This window comes from Megascapheus bottae, chromosome 6 (genome assembly GCF_031878675.1).
Source record: "Megascapheus bottae isolate mThoBot1 chromosome 6, mThoBot2.hap1, whole genome shotgun sequence".
Classification (NCBI taxonomy): Eukaryota; Metazoa; Chordata; class Mammalia; order Rodentia; family Geomyidae; genus Megascapheus; species Megascapheus bottae.
In genome coordinates, this window is record NC_143514.1 from 62,327,079 (window position 1) to 62,344,836 (window position 17,758).

The window sequence follows — 17,758 nt, forward strand, 5'->3', positions numbered from 1 at the left end:
AGATCTGAGGATTGAGGATTGCTGGTTCAAAGCCAGCCCAGGCACTGAAGTTTTAACCACTAGAAAACCTGAAAGTGAGGCTGTGGCTCCAGGGGAAAGGTAGTAGTAACCTTGAGCTTCTGAAGAGCTCAGGGACAACAGCCAGGCCCAGAGGTAGGGCGGTAGCCTTGAGCTAAAGAGCTCAAGGACAGTGCCTAGGCAGAGTTCAAGCCCCATGACCGACAAAAATAAGAAAAAAAGTAAAAAAGGCCAGGCATGATTTTAAACATTGATAATCCCAGCTATTGGGGAGGTAAAGATTGAAAGAGCAGCTGGCCACGGTGGCTCACCCCTATAATCCTAGCTAATCAGGAAGCTGAGATCTGAGGATCAAGGTTCAAAGCCAGCCTGAGCACAAAAGGACCTGAGACTCTTATCTCCAATTAACTTCTAGAAAATGGGAAGTGGGGCTTGGCTCAAGGGTAGGGCAGTAGCCTTGAGCTGAAGAGCTCAGGGACAGCACCTAGGCTGAGTTTAAGCCACATGATCCACAAAAAAAGATTGAAAGACACTGGCATAAAAATTGGGGATAAACAAAAAGTACCACCTAATCTATATAAAGATAATTATCTTTCAACACAGAATTTACCATCTTTCTCCAATAGTTACTCTCTATCCCATCTTGATGACAATCTTACAATATACTCATATATTCAAGTAGTTGACCTGATAGTAGCCTCTACTAGCCTCCCATCAGCCATAGAGTCCTATCTCATCTTTCCAATATGCTATTTTTTTTAAACTTTTTTTCAGTGCCAATGTTAGGGCTTGAACTTAGGGTCTGGGCACTGCTCCTGAGCTTTTTTGCTTAAGGCTAGCACTCTACCACTTGAGCCGCAGCTCCATGTCCATTTTTTTGTAGTTAGCTAAAGAAAATAGCCTCATAGACTGTATTACCCTGGCTGGTTTTGGACTGGAATCTTCAAATCACAGCCTCCTGAGTAGCTAGGAATATAAGCATGAGCCATTGTCGCCCAGCTACCCTTTTTCCTCTACATCTTTGGTACAGCCTTATGCCAATCCCTTGCTACATTTTCCTTGCTACAAGTGGGTAATTAATAGCCCCTACCAAACTTGAAGCTTAGACACCATTTTCCTCATTTCTGAACTGTGTTCTACCTTCTCTCACATTACTGCTGGCACAGTGCTTTGCATGTTTATGGAATGAAGAATACACAGAGGCCCTGTGCAGTACGATTGCATGACAATCTATTATTCCACTCTAAAACCTATCAGAGAAATAATTAATCCCAATAGTTTATTTTGCCGGTAGGGAGAAAGAGAAAGAGAGGGAGAAAGAGAAAGAGAGAGAGAGAGAGACCGCACTTTTGAAATAGAAGCCACTGTTGTCTTTATAAAACAGAATTGTGCTGCTGCTGTTGCTTGCTTCAGAAGGAACTGTACATTACAGCTGCTGGAATAATTTCACAATGGACTGGACAAGTTACAGCTCAAAGCAGGACACAAATACAAATCTCAAAAGGAAACAAATGCAAACAAGTACACAGCTGTTGGGCTCCAGGGACACTTCCCCATCCATGCTGGACTTGAGAGGGATAAAAGGTTTAGAAACCAAAGCGAAACCCAGAGTAGTCACACATGCCCGCCACATGGCTAAGTGCAATATCAAACACCAGTCAGGTTGGACTGTGTGCACAGGAAAGTCATTTCATTTTACCTTATTGCTACTACACTAGGGGACTCAGTGCATTGGGACAAACTGTCTTTACTTGCACAATTCTTGGAGAGTTTCCTATTTTCTTTTTCAAAGAAAAAAAAATCTGCCTTCCCTATATTATTCTGTTTTAAGCCCATTCCTTTCACTCCTTTTCTTGGGCTTCCCAACAGCAGGTTCAAAGTCAGTAGGAGTAGAGTAAGGGGAGAGCACCAACCCAGCCTCTCTCCCAGCCCAGGGAGAAGGCAAGTCCTAGTGAGTGGGAGAAAAAAAAACCAGAGAATCCCTCTTTTCCAGTCCGCTTAAAAGGCCATGTAGGAAAGAATGCCCTGCCATATCCCTGTCATGATCAGACTTCAAGAAGGAAGGCATCTTAGCTACCATCCTAAGTTGGTGTAAGCCCAGTAAATAAATAAAAAAACTTTCCTCAACAATAGTTTCTAAAACTGCTTTTTGGCTTACGATGACTTTTCTGCCCCCAGAAAAGAAGAAATTCCCATTCTTCTCTGTAACACATGATGTCAAGTCTGAAATACAGTCCTATCAACCTTGCAGTTATCTCATGAGTCAACTAAGAAGTGTCCTCTTTGCTGCCCATCATGTGTACTGGCATTATTCATATAATTCTGGACAGAAAAAGCACTGCTGTGCTCAGCCAAACAAGAGGCCACAAAGGAGATATCTAGCAGGTAGAAACTAGCAGACTTTTAGGAAGGTTTTAAACTTATAGGCATCTTCTTCAGCCTTATTCTAAGTATAAGTTCCCAGCCAACAATAACTTCAAGGCTATTGTAGCCAGCAGTAGCACCTCAACCATTGGGTCATGCTGGACTAGGAAAAACAAAAAGCAGTGTTCTCCTTTCCCATGTGTTGCCCAACTCTACCCCCACCCCCTTTTTTGTTCTATTTCCATTTTCTAACCCCCAATTCAGAATGCTAAAAAAGTTTGACCCTGGGTCATCCTTTAGCAAAAGGAGGCCCTAGGGCAGAGAGAAAAGAAAGCAGAAAAAGCAATGAAACCTAGCTCCATGGAATGGATAGTTATGGAAACTCTCAGAAGCCAGGGAGGTCTGTGACTCTGCCTCAGTGTAAGCTTGAGGCAAGTTCAACTCAGTATTAACACTTCTGTGCATGGGGGAAACAGGTTCTTGGTCTTATGCAGTCAAAGTGCTTTAGTCTGACCTTGCCAGTTAACAGTGAGATCACTGCAGGTCATGCAGAGAATTTACCACATGGGCAGGCAGGCAGGCAGAAAGACCAGCCAGCAACCAAGCTAAGTGAACTGGGCAGACAGGCAGGTGGGGGAAGGGGGGAAAGAGTCAGCCAAGGAAAGAAGAAAGGGATGTTAAAAACAGTAAGAAAAAAGAGACCTATGAGGATAAGGCTGGGGTCCTCCCAGTACTTCCTCAGATCTAAGAAGCACTGCTGCAGGAAAGGAAAAAAAAAAAAATCCAAGCAAGCTTCTTGCTACCCAACACCATGTGCATGTACCACCTTTCAAATAAGAATAAATAACATGACAGATTTGTTAAGCCTCTTTTTTTTCCCTAAAAAATAAGAACAAAATATTTTCTCATCATTACCCAAGCTCATTCTCTTGCTTTTATTTCTTAAATGGCACATATAATGCCATTATAGGATTAGAAATGCCTTTCAAGCCCCAGCTCAAAGCCCACTGGAGAGAGTGAGGCAAAGAGAAGAAAGGAAAGAACACAAACTAGTTGCTGAGAATAGTGACTTTCATCTGTTCCCTATGGGCATTTGCAAATGCTGGTGAATGACTGGACCCTCCAGGAATAATGCCCTTGTTCTAGCCCCAAAATGTACCCAATGTAGTAGATTACATGCAAGCCCATTGTCCTAGGAGAGCTTTCTCCTCAAAGGGTGACGGAACATGAAGTAGACTGTATATGAAGGCGATGGACAGGGCAGATGGAGTGTTGGCATCACTCTCTTTAGGCACTTGTGTAAGGAATGTAGGCTCTCCAGTGAGCTGCCTCCTCCCAGGACCTTCTATTCTGTTTTTCACTGGGCTTGAACACCCCATACTATGGCCAGCAGAAAAATGTACAGGAGAGTTACTCAACAGTCCTGTTGCTTTCTTCATATGGAATATTTGTGTTACCTTTTTGTGAAGTTACTGAACAATGTAGCCAACTAGAACAGAACCTAGAATAGATTGTTTTGCATAGCAAATCTGGGTCTGTACAAAGGCTGCTGGGAAGAGAAAAAGGGTAGCTTTAACTCTACAGACCAGGATTCAGACCTTTCTTCCTACAGCTGACTGCCAAGCCTGGGTTAGATGTAAAGTCTCATGGCTTCCTCACCAAAGTAGGGTAAAAACAAGCCCAGGCTCCTCAGAAAGAAAAATTGGCACACTGAAGCTGAACCTTCTCATCCCAAGCAGTAGTACAGGGGAAAGAGGGAGGCTTCTCTCAATTGACAGCAGAGGCTAAGCAATAATTTCCCTCTTCTCCAGTCCTGCAAGCCAGTCAAACCCTTTATCGAAAGGGGGAAAGGGGGAAGCCCATGCCACCCACTTACATGCCCTAGTGGGGAACCAGGAAAAATTCATTTGTGTAAACAGAAGCAAAGGGAGCAGCAAAATTCCCCAGCCTGTCCACAGGACATGCTAGAATCTGGGATGAATCAAAGGGTCAAAGAACAGTCCAGTCCAGAGGAAGGGAAGATACACTTGCAGGAAAGAGTGCAGGACAGTGCAGAGGAGGAAGCTTATAGCATGGAAAAGGTATTATTTGCAGAGGAAGAACAGAGCCTGAGCCTCATTTTGGGGAAAATAACCACCCCTACGTAGCCAGGCCAGAGAACAAGTCAGATACATAGTTCCTTCTGATGGCTCAATGTTTCCAGGATGTAAACTCATCAGACATGGGAGGGATTTTCCAGATTTTGGCAATAGACTCAAGTTATGGTATAAAAATAACATTTCATTTTCTTTTTTTTTTCTTTCGCATTTTAGACCTAAAGATCTTCTGTTATAAGACACCCCAGTTAAGAAATATTGAAACATAAGAGATCTGACCATTAGGGGAAATAAAGCCAAGAATGAGAAATGCTATATGAAAGTAACTCCAGACCAGGCAGGGTGGAAGGGACGGGGATATGGAAAAGAGGGAAGTGTAAGTGAAAAGGCCAGGGGCCAGTCATCTCAGCAGCTCCGAGACTTGTCATGTCTGAAAGTGCAAATGTCAATGGAGTCTAACCATTTTGAGGTTGCGATCTTTTTAAAAGCTCAATGAGTATGGAAGTTAATTCCTTCAAATGGAAAATAGCTGGCATTCTGGCTGGAGATTTATGGGGTTGGGATATTTGTTCCCCACCTACCTCCTTCTCCCACCCCCACCACCCAGTCCCACAAAGAAAGGTACAAAAAGGTTGCAGATCTGCAGCATTACCATTACAGGGAAGGCACTGGTTACCCACCAGCAGGCGGAAGGAAGACAGGGTCGTGTCACTTCAGAGCTAAGTGCCATAGTGCCTTAAATGTTACTAGGGGGCTGGGATCTGTCAGGGAGGAAGTGTAAGTGGGGTAGGAAATGTGACAGAATAAGGGCAAAAGGCAGTGGGCAGTGGGCAGTGGGCAGTGGGGTGGGTAGCTGAGGGAGAAACAACCAAAACCATTAGCATTAAAAATCTTCCTACAAACTGGATTCTGAACCCATGAAAACATCTAGTATCCTAAAATATTGATCTGGGTCTGATTTCATTTTTCTTCTTAAACAAATCTAGACCTTTTTCTGATTAAGGCTCCTAAAAAAATCCTTCCCTCCTCCCACCCACTTTCTCAAGCCCCTCACTTTCCCATCTAAAGTACTGAACCCAGACCTACCAGCTTCTGTCCACAGGGGTTCAGAGCTGACCATAACAAGCTGTTAAGCATGAGTCTTTAGCACTGTGAGTCACATGAGACACCTGTGTGTATGGTGGGCATCACTGCTGCCCATCTTGGTCCAGTGGGGCCAGGCAGGGCCAGAGTGACAAAAATAGAGTGAGGGATGGAGGAGGATATGAGGTTGATATCAAGAGATTCCTCGCTGGTGGTCTCTTGCTGGCCCTGTTCCCTTCCCCTACACCCTTTCTGTAGAGAAAAACAAGGCCTCTTACACTCTTCCCTACCCCACCTCCCTTCTCCTTGCTTCCTCTTGATTTGGGCAGCACAGCTCCTGGGGCTTGGAAAGCTTTCTTCTATCCAGTGAGGTAACCGCGTTCTGCCTTCAAGCGAAGTACATGGTGCGCAGAGTATCCTGGTGGACCTGCACAGCTTTGGCCAGGGCCTGGGGATCCCGCCCATTGCTCTGTCCAGATATGTGGCTCCCCTCTCCACTGAAAAGAAAACAATGAAAAAAAGTCGTACCTGGTGAACTGAGTTAATAATTCCCTCACCCATCCCTGGGTGCTATTCTTATACCAACTTAAGAGAAAACTTCAACTCAGGTTTGGGCAGGTAAACCCAAGGATACCAAATTGTGCAGCACTCATGTCCTTCTACTTAAGGAAACTTAAGAGTGCAAAAATAGAACCTTGCCAGAGTCCAGGCCTTACCTATCATGCTCCTTGTCCACCAAGTGGTATCGTGCCCGGAAAGCCACCAGGCGGGCATAGTAGGCAGGTGCTGGGATAGAAACAGAACGTGTGCATCGAACGTAAGTGTGGCACAGCTGGTATGTCAGGATCTGGAGCTCATCTGCTGTGAAACGGTTATCATCCCAAAGGACATAGTAATGGGATGGTCGGCTGGTGCCCTGGAAAAAAAAGAAGTTGAGTGGCTCCAGGAGTATATGGGGGATGACAAGGAAAAGGATCACTACTGAGACATTACTGTAAACAGACACACAAAAATAATGTCATAAAATTCTCTTCTCATGGGCAATCTGCAAGCACACTTTGGGCCTATTAAGAGAGCAATCCTGCCAGGAACTGGTGGTTCCCACCTGTAATCCTAGCTACTCAGTAGGCTGAGATCTGAAGATCAAAAGTTCAAAGCCAACCAGGCCAGGAAAATCTTTGAGAGTCTTATCTCCAACAACAAACTATGCAGAAAAAGCTGTAAGTTAAGCTGTGGCTCTCAAGTGGCAGAGCACTAGCCTTGCACTCAACAAGGCTCAGGAACAGCTCCCTGGCTCTGACTTTAAGCCCTAGGACAAGTTCGTTCGTTCGTTCTTTCTTTCTTTCTTTTTTTTTTTTGTGGGTCATGGGGCTTGATCTCTCTACCTGGGCATTGTCCCTGAGCTCTTCAGCTCAAGGCTACCACCCTACCCTTGAGCTAAGCCCCACTTCTCATTTTCTAGAGGTTGTTGGAGAAAAGAGTCTCAGGTCGGGCCGGGAGTTTGGCCTAGTGGTTAAAGTGCTTGCCTAGCATGCACGAAGACCCGGGTTCGATTCCTTGGTACCACATACCTAGAAAAAAAAGCCAGAAGTGGTGCTGAGGCTCAAGTGGTAGAGCTCTAGCCTTGAGAAAGTCCAAGGACAGTGCTCAGGCCCTGAGCTCAAGCCCAGGAATGGTAAAAAAAAAAAAGTCTCAGGTCCTTTTGTGCCCAGGCTGGCTTTAAACCTTGATCCTCAGATCTCAGCCTCCTGAGTAGCTAGGATTACAGGTGTGAGCTACTGTGCCCAGCTAATAACCCTAAGATACCACCTTACCCCAACAAGAATGGCCAAGGTTTTGAACTCAGACAATGACAGTTGCTGGCAGAGTTGTGGAGAAAAAGGAACCCTACTACACTGCTGGTGGGATTGTAAACTAGTTCAGCCACTCTGGAAAGCAGTGTGAAGATTTCTTAAAGAACTGAAAATTGACCTTCCCTATAATCCTGCCATACCACTTCTGGGCATCTACCCTGAACATCATAACTCAAGATATGATAAGGACACCTGCTCAGCTATGTTCATCTCTGCACAATTCACAATAGCCACGAGATGGAAACAATCCAGATGCCCTACTGCAGATGAATGGATACAGAAAATAATGTGGTATATATATACAATGGAATTCTACATAGCCAACAGACAAAATAAAATAATGGCATTTGGGGGCCTGGGAGTTTGGCCTGGTGGTAGAGTGCTTGCCTAGCATGCACAAAGACTCGGGTTCGATTCCTCGGTACCACATACATAGCAAAAAGCCAGAAGTGTTGCTGTGGCTCACGTGGTAGAGCTCTAGCCTTGAGAAAATCCAAGGACAGTGCTCAGGCCCTGAGCCCAAGCCTAGGACTGGCAAAAAAAAAAAAAAAAAAAAATGGCATTTGCAGGAAAGTGGATGAATCTAGAATGAATTATGTTGAGTGAGACAAGTCAAGACCAAAGGAACAAAAGGTGCATGGTATCCTTAATATGTGGCTATTAGATCCAAACAGTACAAGAGCGAGGACTCAATATTTGCATACCCAATGCTATGGACATGGTATTGGAAACATAACTACATAGACATAAAAACCTATGACTCTATAGACATAATGTTTTCATAAATTAATATGTATCTATGATATACAAACCCTTAGCCTAATTTTGATTATGTTCTAAAAACTAAGTGCCAATGATTGTATATAGAGATTCCCTTCTTGAACATTTGTTTAACATGTCATTTGAAATATGATGTAAAAATGAGTGTTAATAAATTCTTTTAAAAAAAAAAAGGCCCCAGGTCTCAAGGGTGGTAGCCTTGAGCTGAAGAGCTCAGGGACAACACTCAGGCCCAGAGTTCAAGCCCCAGGACCAGTTAAAAAAAAGAGTGAGAGGGAAGAGAACACAATCCTGATGTGAATACCACTCAAGGATCACTGATATATTCTAGGTGCAATGGGAATAACCAACTAATTCTTTTTTTTTTTTTTTTTTTTTTGCTAGTCCTAGATCTTAAACTTAGGGCCTGGATACTGTCCTTGGGCTTTCTCAAGGCTAGACTTGGGACACAGCACCACTTCTGGCTTTTTCTATATATGTAGTACCAAGGAATCAAACCCAGGGCTTCCTGCATGCTAGGCAAGCACTCCACCACCAAGCTATGTTCCTGGCCCCAAACCAACTAATTCTTAACCCAACAGAAACCCCAGGACATAGCCCAGCTACCTGAATGCCTGCATGGCTGCACAGGTAGAAGTCAAACTCAAATGGGTGGGTGATGTTGGTATCCACAGTGGTCCCAGCTGGGATGTTACCACTCTTCCCAATCTGCAGAAACAAACATAAATGATATCTCCAGATTTCCTAGCTCCAACTAGGGCCTTGGCTGAATTATACTCCACGAAATTCCAAGAACAAAGATATAAACTCCCATGCTTATATCTTCAAGAACTAGATGGTTTTAGGTCTCGAAATAATAGGTTTCTAAAGTCAAACAGATCTACATTTAATTTATGATTGTCATTTACTAGCTGTGGATCTTGACAAATCACTTAACCTTTCTGAGATCGTTAAAATACCTATCACAAGGATCCTGTGAGGAAGGCACATGTGGAACAACGTCTGGTATAATGTCTGGCACACAGGAAAAGTTCAATATACTAAACTTCTCTTCTCTGGGAGCTAGTCTATATACAGCGTCTAGGCCAAGGAGCTAGGAGGAGGAGAATAAATGTAAGAGAAGAAGAGAAGTGGACACTAAGGGAAAGAAGTAGTAGGGAATGGACAACAAGAGCTAAAAGAAAAGAAGCCATAGAGTATGCCATAGAAAGACTAAATCCTAAGACCTTATCTTTTCTTGTTTGCTTTCTTTTTTTAAAAAAAGGTCCCATAGGCTCTTCCCCCAGCTTAGAGTGGGGAGGCACGAGTAACAGACTTTATCTTAAGGACTTCTCTGTAGAGATAAAGGAAACATGGCATGAGGGTACCTCAGTAATCTCTCACTCACTCGCTCATTCTTGTCAGCACAAAAAAGTCGGGTATGATGGCGTTTCTGCACCACAATGTAAGTGATCCCAGGCTGGTAGTCCTTTTCCAGTTTGATGCAGGCATCACGAATGGCCAGCAGCTCATAGTGGAGGATCTAGGCACAATGTGAAGAGGGAGACAAAGACACAGTTCTTCTTGAGGTCACACACTATACTAAACAAAAAAAGTTTAACAAATTCAATACACCTTTTGCATAACCTCCTTTCAAAGCTGATGCTCAACAATGATGATAGGGTCTTCCTGCCAAAAATGAACCTTGTACTCTGTTCACTTTGTATGTTCCTATACAATCTTGGCTTGAGGGCCTGGAGTGTGGCTTAGTGGTAGAGGGCTTGCCTCGCATGCATGAAGAAGCCCTGAGTTTAATTCCTCAGTACCAAGCCAGAAGTGGTGCTGTGGCTCAAGTGACAGAATGCTAGCCTTGAGCAAAAAGTGTCCAAGAACAGTTCCCAGGCCCTGAGTTCAAGCCACATGACTGTTTAAAAAATTTTTTTGTCTTAAAAGCTTGGCATCAAAGAAGAGCTTCCAGTTGGCTTTCATGCATAAAGATCAGGTACTAGTGGCTCATGTGGGTAAATCCTAACAACTTGGGAGGCTTAAACTAGAAGGATAGTTTAAGGGCAGCCTGAGCCAAAAAATTTGCAAGACTTCTTAATAGAGAGCTAGATGTAGTGAGGTCCACTTGTTACCCTAGCTACAATGGAAAGCCTATTAGGTAGACTGTGCCCAAGAACCAATCTAGGCAAGAAGCAAAACTTTAGAGCTGGACATAAGTGTTTCATACCTATAATCCTAAATATTCAGGAGGCTGAAATCTAAGGATCAATATTCAAAACCAGCCGCGACTCTTATCTCCAATTAATCACCAGAAAACTGGAAGTGATACTATGGCTCAAAGTGGTAGAGTACTAGCCTTGAGTGAAAAGCTTACGGACAGTGCCTAGGCCCTAAATTCAAGCCCCAATCTGATAAAAAAAAAAAAAGAGGGGAGGCTCAAGTGGCTCAGCGGTAAAAGTGCCAGAGTTCAAACAATCAAGAAAAGGGAAATTTTAAGTCAATTTAAAAATCAATAAGATAATAGGAAGCCAGGCACTGATGGCTCTCGCCGCCTATAATCCTAACTACTCAGGAGGCTGAGGTCTGAAGATTAAAGTTTAAAGCCAACCGGGCAGGAAAAGTCTGTGAGACTCTAACTTCCAATTGACCACAAAAAGCTGGACATGGAGCTGTGTTTTAAGTGGTAATGCTAGCCTTGAGCAAAAAAAAATCAAAGGAAGAGAGTGCAAGTCCAGATTTCAAGTACACATACATACAAAAAAGATAAGCTAAGGAAGCTACCATAGGCAAATAATCATAGGCAACAGTCAACTGTGGCCATGAATATCAGATATAGAAAGACAAAACTGCAGGGTAGGGACAGAGGATACTGCTCAGGGGTAGACCATGTGCTTAATATTCACAAAGCCTTCAATTCTCAGCAGCATTCTCTTGCCAAAAAGCACTGTATGGTAGAAAATGATGTATCTTATTTGAAGCCCGGCACTGGTGGCTCATGACTGTAATCCTAGCAGTTCAAAGCCAGCCCAGGCACTAAAGTCCTTGAGATTCTTATCTCCAAATTAGCCACCGGAAAACAGGAAGTAACACTGTGGCTCAGGTGGTTAAAGCGCTAGTCTTGAGTTGAAGAGCTCAAGAACAATACCCAAGCCCAGAATTCAAGCCCAACAACCGACCAAAAAAATTATTTGAAATCAAATGGAAAGTCTTTAAAAAAAAAAAAATTGGGGGGGGGGGGGCAGGCCATAGGGCTTGAACTCTGGCCTAGGCACTGCCCCTGAGCTCTTTGGCTCAAGGCTACCGCCCTACCCTTGAGCCACAGACCCACTCCCTATTTTCCAGTGATTAATTGGAGATAAGTTTCTGGCTTTGTATTGCCCTGGGCTGGCTTTGAACCTTGATCCTCAGATCTTAAGTCTCCTGAGTAGCTAGGATTACAACGTGAGCCACCAAGTGGTTTTTCTTTTTATTTGCCAGACCTAGGGATTGAATTCGGGGGCTAGGTACTGTTCCTGAGCCTTTTCCCTCAAGGCAGTATACTACCACTTGAGCCACAGCTCTTTTCTGACATTTTTGGTGCTTAATTGGAGATAAGAGTTTCACAGCCTTTCTTGCCTGGGCTAGCTTTGAACCATGATCCTTAGATTCTCAGGCTCCTGAGCAATTGGATTAGAGGCATGAGCCACTATGCCTGTAATTTTTTAAATTGTTATTATAAAGATGATGTACAGAGGGGTTACTATTATGTATGTCCGGTAGAGAGTAAATTTCTTTTTGAATAATGTCCTCCTTTCCCTTCCCTATGTTTTATTAAGCTCAAATTTTTAAATCCCTCTAGATCTTCTTTCATCTCCTCCTCCATTAATGTTATTAACAAGATCTGCCTTATAAAGCTATAGCAAAAATTATGACAGGAAATTAAGTAAGGGTACAAAAAGCCTGGTAAGGCTTAGTAACTGCTGAGTGTTTTGTTAAGCAGTAGAATTTGAAAGCAAGAATTTGTTAAGCCACTAGACATTTTTTGAAAAGAAGTGATAAGATACATCTATCTGGCATTTTAGGTAATATGGATAACTTAGAAAAAAACAGCATAATGATTACGAACATGGACTTGGGAATAAGACCATGGGTCTGAATCTCAGTTTCATCACTCATTAGCTTGAATGACAATGAAGAATCATTTAACATTTCCCAACCTCAGTTCATAACATAAAATGTACCCAATAAGCAGTATTTAATGGTAGTTAAGACTTATTCATACACTAGTCTAATCAGGATATGAAGGCTTAGCAACGAGAACAGATAGGAAGAACATCACAAAAGAAAGTCGAGGGCTGGGAATTTGGCCTAGTGGTAGAGTGCTTGCCTAGCATGCACGAAGACCAGGGGTCAATTCCTTAGTACTACATACATAGAAAAAAGCTGGAAGTGGTGCTGAGGCTCAAGTGGTAGCGTTCTAGCCTTGAAAAAGCCCAAGGACAGTGCTCAGGCCCTGAGTTCAGCCCAGGACTGGCAAATAAATAAATAAATAAAGAAAGAAAGAAAGAAAGAAAGAAAGAAAGAAAGAAAGAAAGAAAGAAAGAAAGAAAGTTGACAGCATTTGTTCTCAAACTGGAGGTCCTAGACTATCTGCATTATCTGGGAACTTGATAGACTTACCAATTCTAAGGCTTACATCCTAGGCTTGTTGAAATGGAAATTAATGTACACAAAGCCCTCTTGTTGAGGCTGAGTTGAGAATGACTTGTGTAAACAGTCTTTAACATAAACCAATTAATGTAAGTACACTCAGGGCTTTCAGTTAGAATATCTGTAGAAGATAGGTAAACACCTCACTCCTCAATTGTAATCCTTGACCCCAATCCTATCTCACTTAACAAAACTTCCTAAGTAGTGGCACCTTCCAGTACCAATAACTTAAAAAACAACAAAAAAGTAAGAACAACTAGTCTTCTACCCTCAATATGAACATTTCTTTTCTACCTACTATAGGACCTACCTGGGGGAGTTGGCCTTCAGGGACCCCATCTCGATAGAAGATGATGCGGGTAGGCTTGAAGCGTGTGGACTTGTAGAACTGAATGAGCAGCTCACGCACCATATAGGATAAGTCTTCAATAATTTCCTGTCGTGGTCGCTGCACCCGTACAGTAGCACAGTATCGGCTGGGGTGGGCATCCATGCTGCCTACCACCTGACAAACAAAGAGAAACAATCAGCCTTCAGTCAGACTGTGGGTTTGGAGAAAGACTTCCTAACAAGAAAACTAATTAAAGGAGTGGGGCTTATGATCCGTAGTTTCAATTTGTTCTACCATGGTAAGTTTTACTTAATCTGATAGGAATATTTGCTTTCATTGCCCTTTAAGTACATATACTACCTTGTGCAAGGCCTACCCCTATCTCTTGCAGACTAGTATTTAAAGATATAATACTACTAATTCAAACACTGGCCTGATGTGGTGGTGTTAATGGCACAAAATCTGATATTAATCTTGAGGTAGACGTTGGACAAAACCTATAATCTCAGTCTCCAGATAAAGCAAGAGTTTGAGGCCAGCCTGGTCTATCTCAAGGAGAGAGAGAGAGGAGGGAGGGAAGGAGGAAGGGAAGGAGGAAGGGAAGGAGGGAGGGAGGGAGGGAGGGAGGGAGAGAGCATACACGCACAGTGGAATTAAGAGGCATGGCTTGGATGAGCACTAGCCAAAAGCATCAGATAATGAGTTTGAATCCCAGTCTCTCAGACAAAAAAAAAAAAAACAATCAGTGAATAAAACTAAATAGTGACTTCACCTAGGTCAAGTTTAATCTCTCCCCATTCACATGCTAAGTTATCCAGGAACTATGACCACAGTGACAAGTGTTCTTATAGTTAATGCCAATGTCCTTTAATCTAAAAAACATTAGGGTAGAAATGGAAGTGAAAAAGAAGGGCTGGAATCTAAACAATTTGGAAGCTCTAAGGGATAGGAAGCTTAAGTCAGGAGAAAAAACTGGAGAATGTCTTAATCTATTAGATGTATCGAGGGTGAGTTGACAACTAAGTTGAAATCCCTTAAGGATTTCAGAGAAGATATATACATATATAAGTGTGAAAAGAAAAAAATATAACTGCAGAACAAAAATGATAGGAGACATGACCAAGTTTCTGGCCACAGATTCTACTCTCACTATTCTTTCCCTCTCCAAAAAAAAAAAAAAAAAAGATACCACACAGAGTTAGCTTTACAGGTAATAGGAACACGGAGCTGAAAATGTATTTTTGTGGAGCCAGAGCTAAGGGATGAAACTCATGTGCAGTCTTGAGGGTTGGGCTACAGAGAATTACTCACTGCTGTGATAGAAGGCTTCTTCCCATCTCCTGCTGGTGGGTGTGTAACATCTGCTCCCAGGAATATCACTGGCTGTTGAAAGACAGCAGAGCTGAGCAAGAAAGAGAAAACACAATGGTGAGGAACTAGATCTTCACTGCTTAGTATGATCTGATACCCACTTTGGTCTTCCCTTCTTATATGTCTATTTAATCTGTGTGGTCAGAATCCTGACTCTTCTTCATCAATCCCCAGCAAGGTACCATAACAAGAGTAAATAACAGGGTTCATACCGCTGGTGTGGGACTAGGATGTTGTTAATGCCACCAAGTTTGACATTAATCTTGAGGCAGAGATTGGACAAAGTCTGAGGTGAGGTCTTGACCACGTTCTTCACCTGCACACACTGTGTTGCCATTCCCAAGAGTGTATCTCCAACACGTTTCACCTCAGCTAAAGATAGGAAGAGAACTGATGAGTGCAGTCAACAAATTTACCAAATGCCAAGTAGATGCCAGGTAGTCTGTGAAGTGCCAGAGATGCTAATGGTGACCAGAAACCCATAACACCTCTACTATTAAAGTGCTTATCATCCAGTGACTAATTTTAAAAATCATGAAATTACAACACTGACAAATACCTCAACAAAAAATTCATGAAGCTTTGAGAACATTTAATAGGAGATAATAAATTAGGAAGATATTTTTGAGCAAGTAATGACTAAACTAAAATGTGGAGAAGGGTTTGAGAGGGCATTCTGAACAGTGGGAATAGCATGCAAAAATGAAAATGTACTCCTAGCCAGATGTGGTGGCATATGCCTTTACTATCAGTACCTGAGGAGGCTGAAGCAGGAGGTTGAAGAGTTCAAGGCCAACCTGGACTGTTTAGTGAGTTTGAGGACAACCTGAGCTATATACTGAGACCCTGGCTCTAAACAAACAAACAAATGCTATCTGCTAAATACAGTTGAGAAATTGGAAGGTTATCAACTTTAAAAAAAAAAAAAAGGACAGCAAGGGAAGAACAAAATTTATTTACTAGACTGATCTACAGAAGAGACAGGAAAAGTTTTTAGGTTAAGGATACAATGCAGTGGTAGATATTTATGTTTAGAATTCAATCTCCAACACCGAAAGAAAGCAACACCAAAAGAAAAAAAGTTGAGTTATTGAGATAGAAACAGGAGACTCAAGAGATATTTAAAGAACTCAGAGACTAGATGCACAAGGAAAAAGATCTTTCAAATAACTTTTAGCTTGTAGCTTTTCTAACAGGATAAATCATACTTTTTTCTTTTTGCAAGTTCTGGGACTTGATCTCAGGGCTGAGGCACTGTCCTTGAGCTTTCTCAAGGGTAGCATTCTACAACTTGAGCCACAAAGCCACTTATGACTTTTTCTGTGTACCTGGTACCAAGGAACTGAGGACTTCGTGCATGCTAGGCAAGCACTCTACCACTAAGCCACACTCCCAGCCAGATTGTACTATTTTTGTGTGTATGTGACATCTTGAGTTTGAAATTATGTTCTCATTTGGTTATCAAAAGAGCATCTAGGCAAATGGGTATAGAGGAAGGAAGGAAAGAAAGAAGAAAGAAAGGGGTGGAGGGAGGGAAGGAAAGAACAAAGAAAAAGAGGCAAAATCACAGAGCAGAGACATGTAATAACAATACATATTCAATACAGGCATTATAAAGAATATGTATATATCAGGGATGGGGACACAGATGAAGTCGTACAGCACTTGCCTAACAAACATGAGGCCATGAGTTCCAACCCCAGTACTGAAGGGAAAAGAAAAGCTAAAATGTTACATTTATATGATGGAAAATATATAATAAATAGTAACTACATACAGCATGGACAAGTCTCAGAAACTTAAGTGAAAGAAGCCAGATGCAACAAAAGTACATACAATACAGTATAATTCACTTTAAAGTTCAAAAACAAGCAAATCTAATTCATGGTGTTAGAAAACCAATAATAGATACCATGGGGGGGGGGTGGAAAAGTGGTAGCCTGGACGGTGTACTTGCTAGTTGCACTGTTGTAACACTATCTGAAAAATCATTGAACTAAACATTTAAGATATCTATTTAGGTATTGTAATTTAATAAGAAAAAAAAAAGAGTCAATACAGATAGGGTACACAATGACTCATACATGTAATTCCAGCTATGTAAGAGACAGAGAAAGGGAACACTGCAGTTCAAGCCCAGCCCAGGCAAAAACATCCAGAAGACTCTACCTCAGTGTGATTTGTCTAAGCCAGTTACAACCAATACTGAGATTCAGAACCAGTGTTCTTTCCATTTCTATTATGGGTGGCAAAAGAACACTACAAGACAAAGCTGGAAAGATTAAGGTAAGATTACAGCCCTGGGTATCAATAAAGGAGGATTTTTTTGTGTGGTTTATTTATTTATTTAGGTATAATTTCCACAAAGTCTTATCTAGTATTTTTTTTTTTGGAGAGGGGGTCATGGGGCCTAAACTCTGGGCCTGGGCGCTGGCCCTGAGCTCTTTAGCTCAAGGCTACCACCTTATCCCTGAGCCACAGCCCCACTTCCGTGATTAATTAGAGATGAGTCTCATGTTCTTTAGTGCCCCAGCTGGCTTCGAACCTCGAACCTCCCTCAATCCTCAGATCTCAGCCTCCTGAATAGCTAGGATTATAGGCGTGAGCCACCCCGGCTTTATCTAGTATTCTTATGCAAGAAAGACTTGAGAAGAAAAGTTAAAATTAGGACTGGGAGTTTGGCCTAGTGGTTAAAGTGCTTGCCTTGCATGCATGAAGACCCGGGTTCGATTCCTTGGTACCACATACATAGAAAAAAGCCGAAAATGGTGCTGAGGCTCAAGTGGTAGAGCTCTAGCCTTGAGAAAGTCCAAGGACAGTGCTCAGGCCCTGAGCTCAAGCCCAGGACTGGCAAAAAAAAAAAAAGTTAAAATTATGGAAGGCAGAAAGGCAAAAAGGGATCAATGAGAAGATTAAGAGTTGGATCATGATTCTACTACTGTAACATAATAGGTAATGGGTGAAATGAATGAAAATCAAAAGGATGAAAAGATAGAGAGAGGACAGAAAGCAGTCTTGGTAAACACAAAAAATAGGGAGGATTGGGGCCGGGAGTTTGGCCTAGTGGTTAAAGTGCTTGCCTAGCATGCATGAAGACCTGGGTTCGATTCCTTGGTACCACATATAGAAAAAAGCCGGAAGTGGTGCTGAGGCTCAAGTGGTAGAGCTCTAGCCTTGAGAAAGCCCAA

At 42.4% G+C, this 17,758-nt stretch overlaps 1 protein-coding gene across 2 annotated transcripts in view; it reads right to left on the reverse strand.

Moving 5' to 3' along the window:
* Window positions 1–1,271: 1,271 nt before the first annotated feature.
* Window positions 1,272–17,758, reverse strand: part of LOC150062108 (protein argonaute-1) — a 39,240-nt gene continuing 22,753 nt past the window's right edge. For both annotated transcript variants that reach the window (XM_090335240.1, XM_090335239.1), the window contains exons 13-19: window positions 14,783–14,942; window positions 14,511–14,601; window positions 13,179–13,373; window positions 9,582–9,716; window positions 8,801–8,902; window positions 6,278–6,477; window positions 1,272–6,058 (exon numbers count right to left, since the gene is read on the reverse strand). In XM_090335240.1, the coding sequence (XP_090191366.1) occupies window positions 5,950–6,058; window positions 6,278–6,477; window positions 8,801–8,902; window positions 9,582–9,716; window positions 13,179–13,373; window positions 14,511–14,601; window positions 14,783–14,942 (992 nt within the window). In that variant the 3' untranslated portion in view covers window positions 1,272–5,949. The remainder of the gene's footprint in view (window positions 6,059–6,277; window positions 6,478–8,800; window positions 8,903–9,581; window positions 9,717–13,178; window positions 13,374–14,510; window positions 14,602–14,782; window positions 14,943–17,758) is intronic.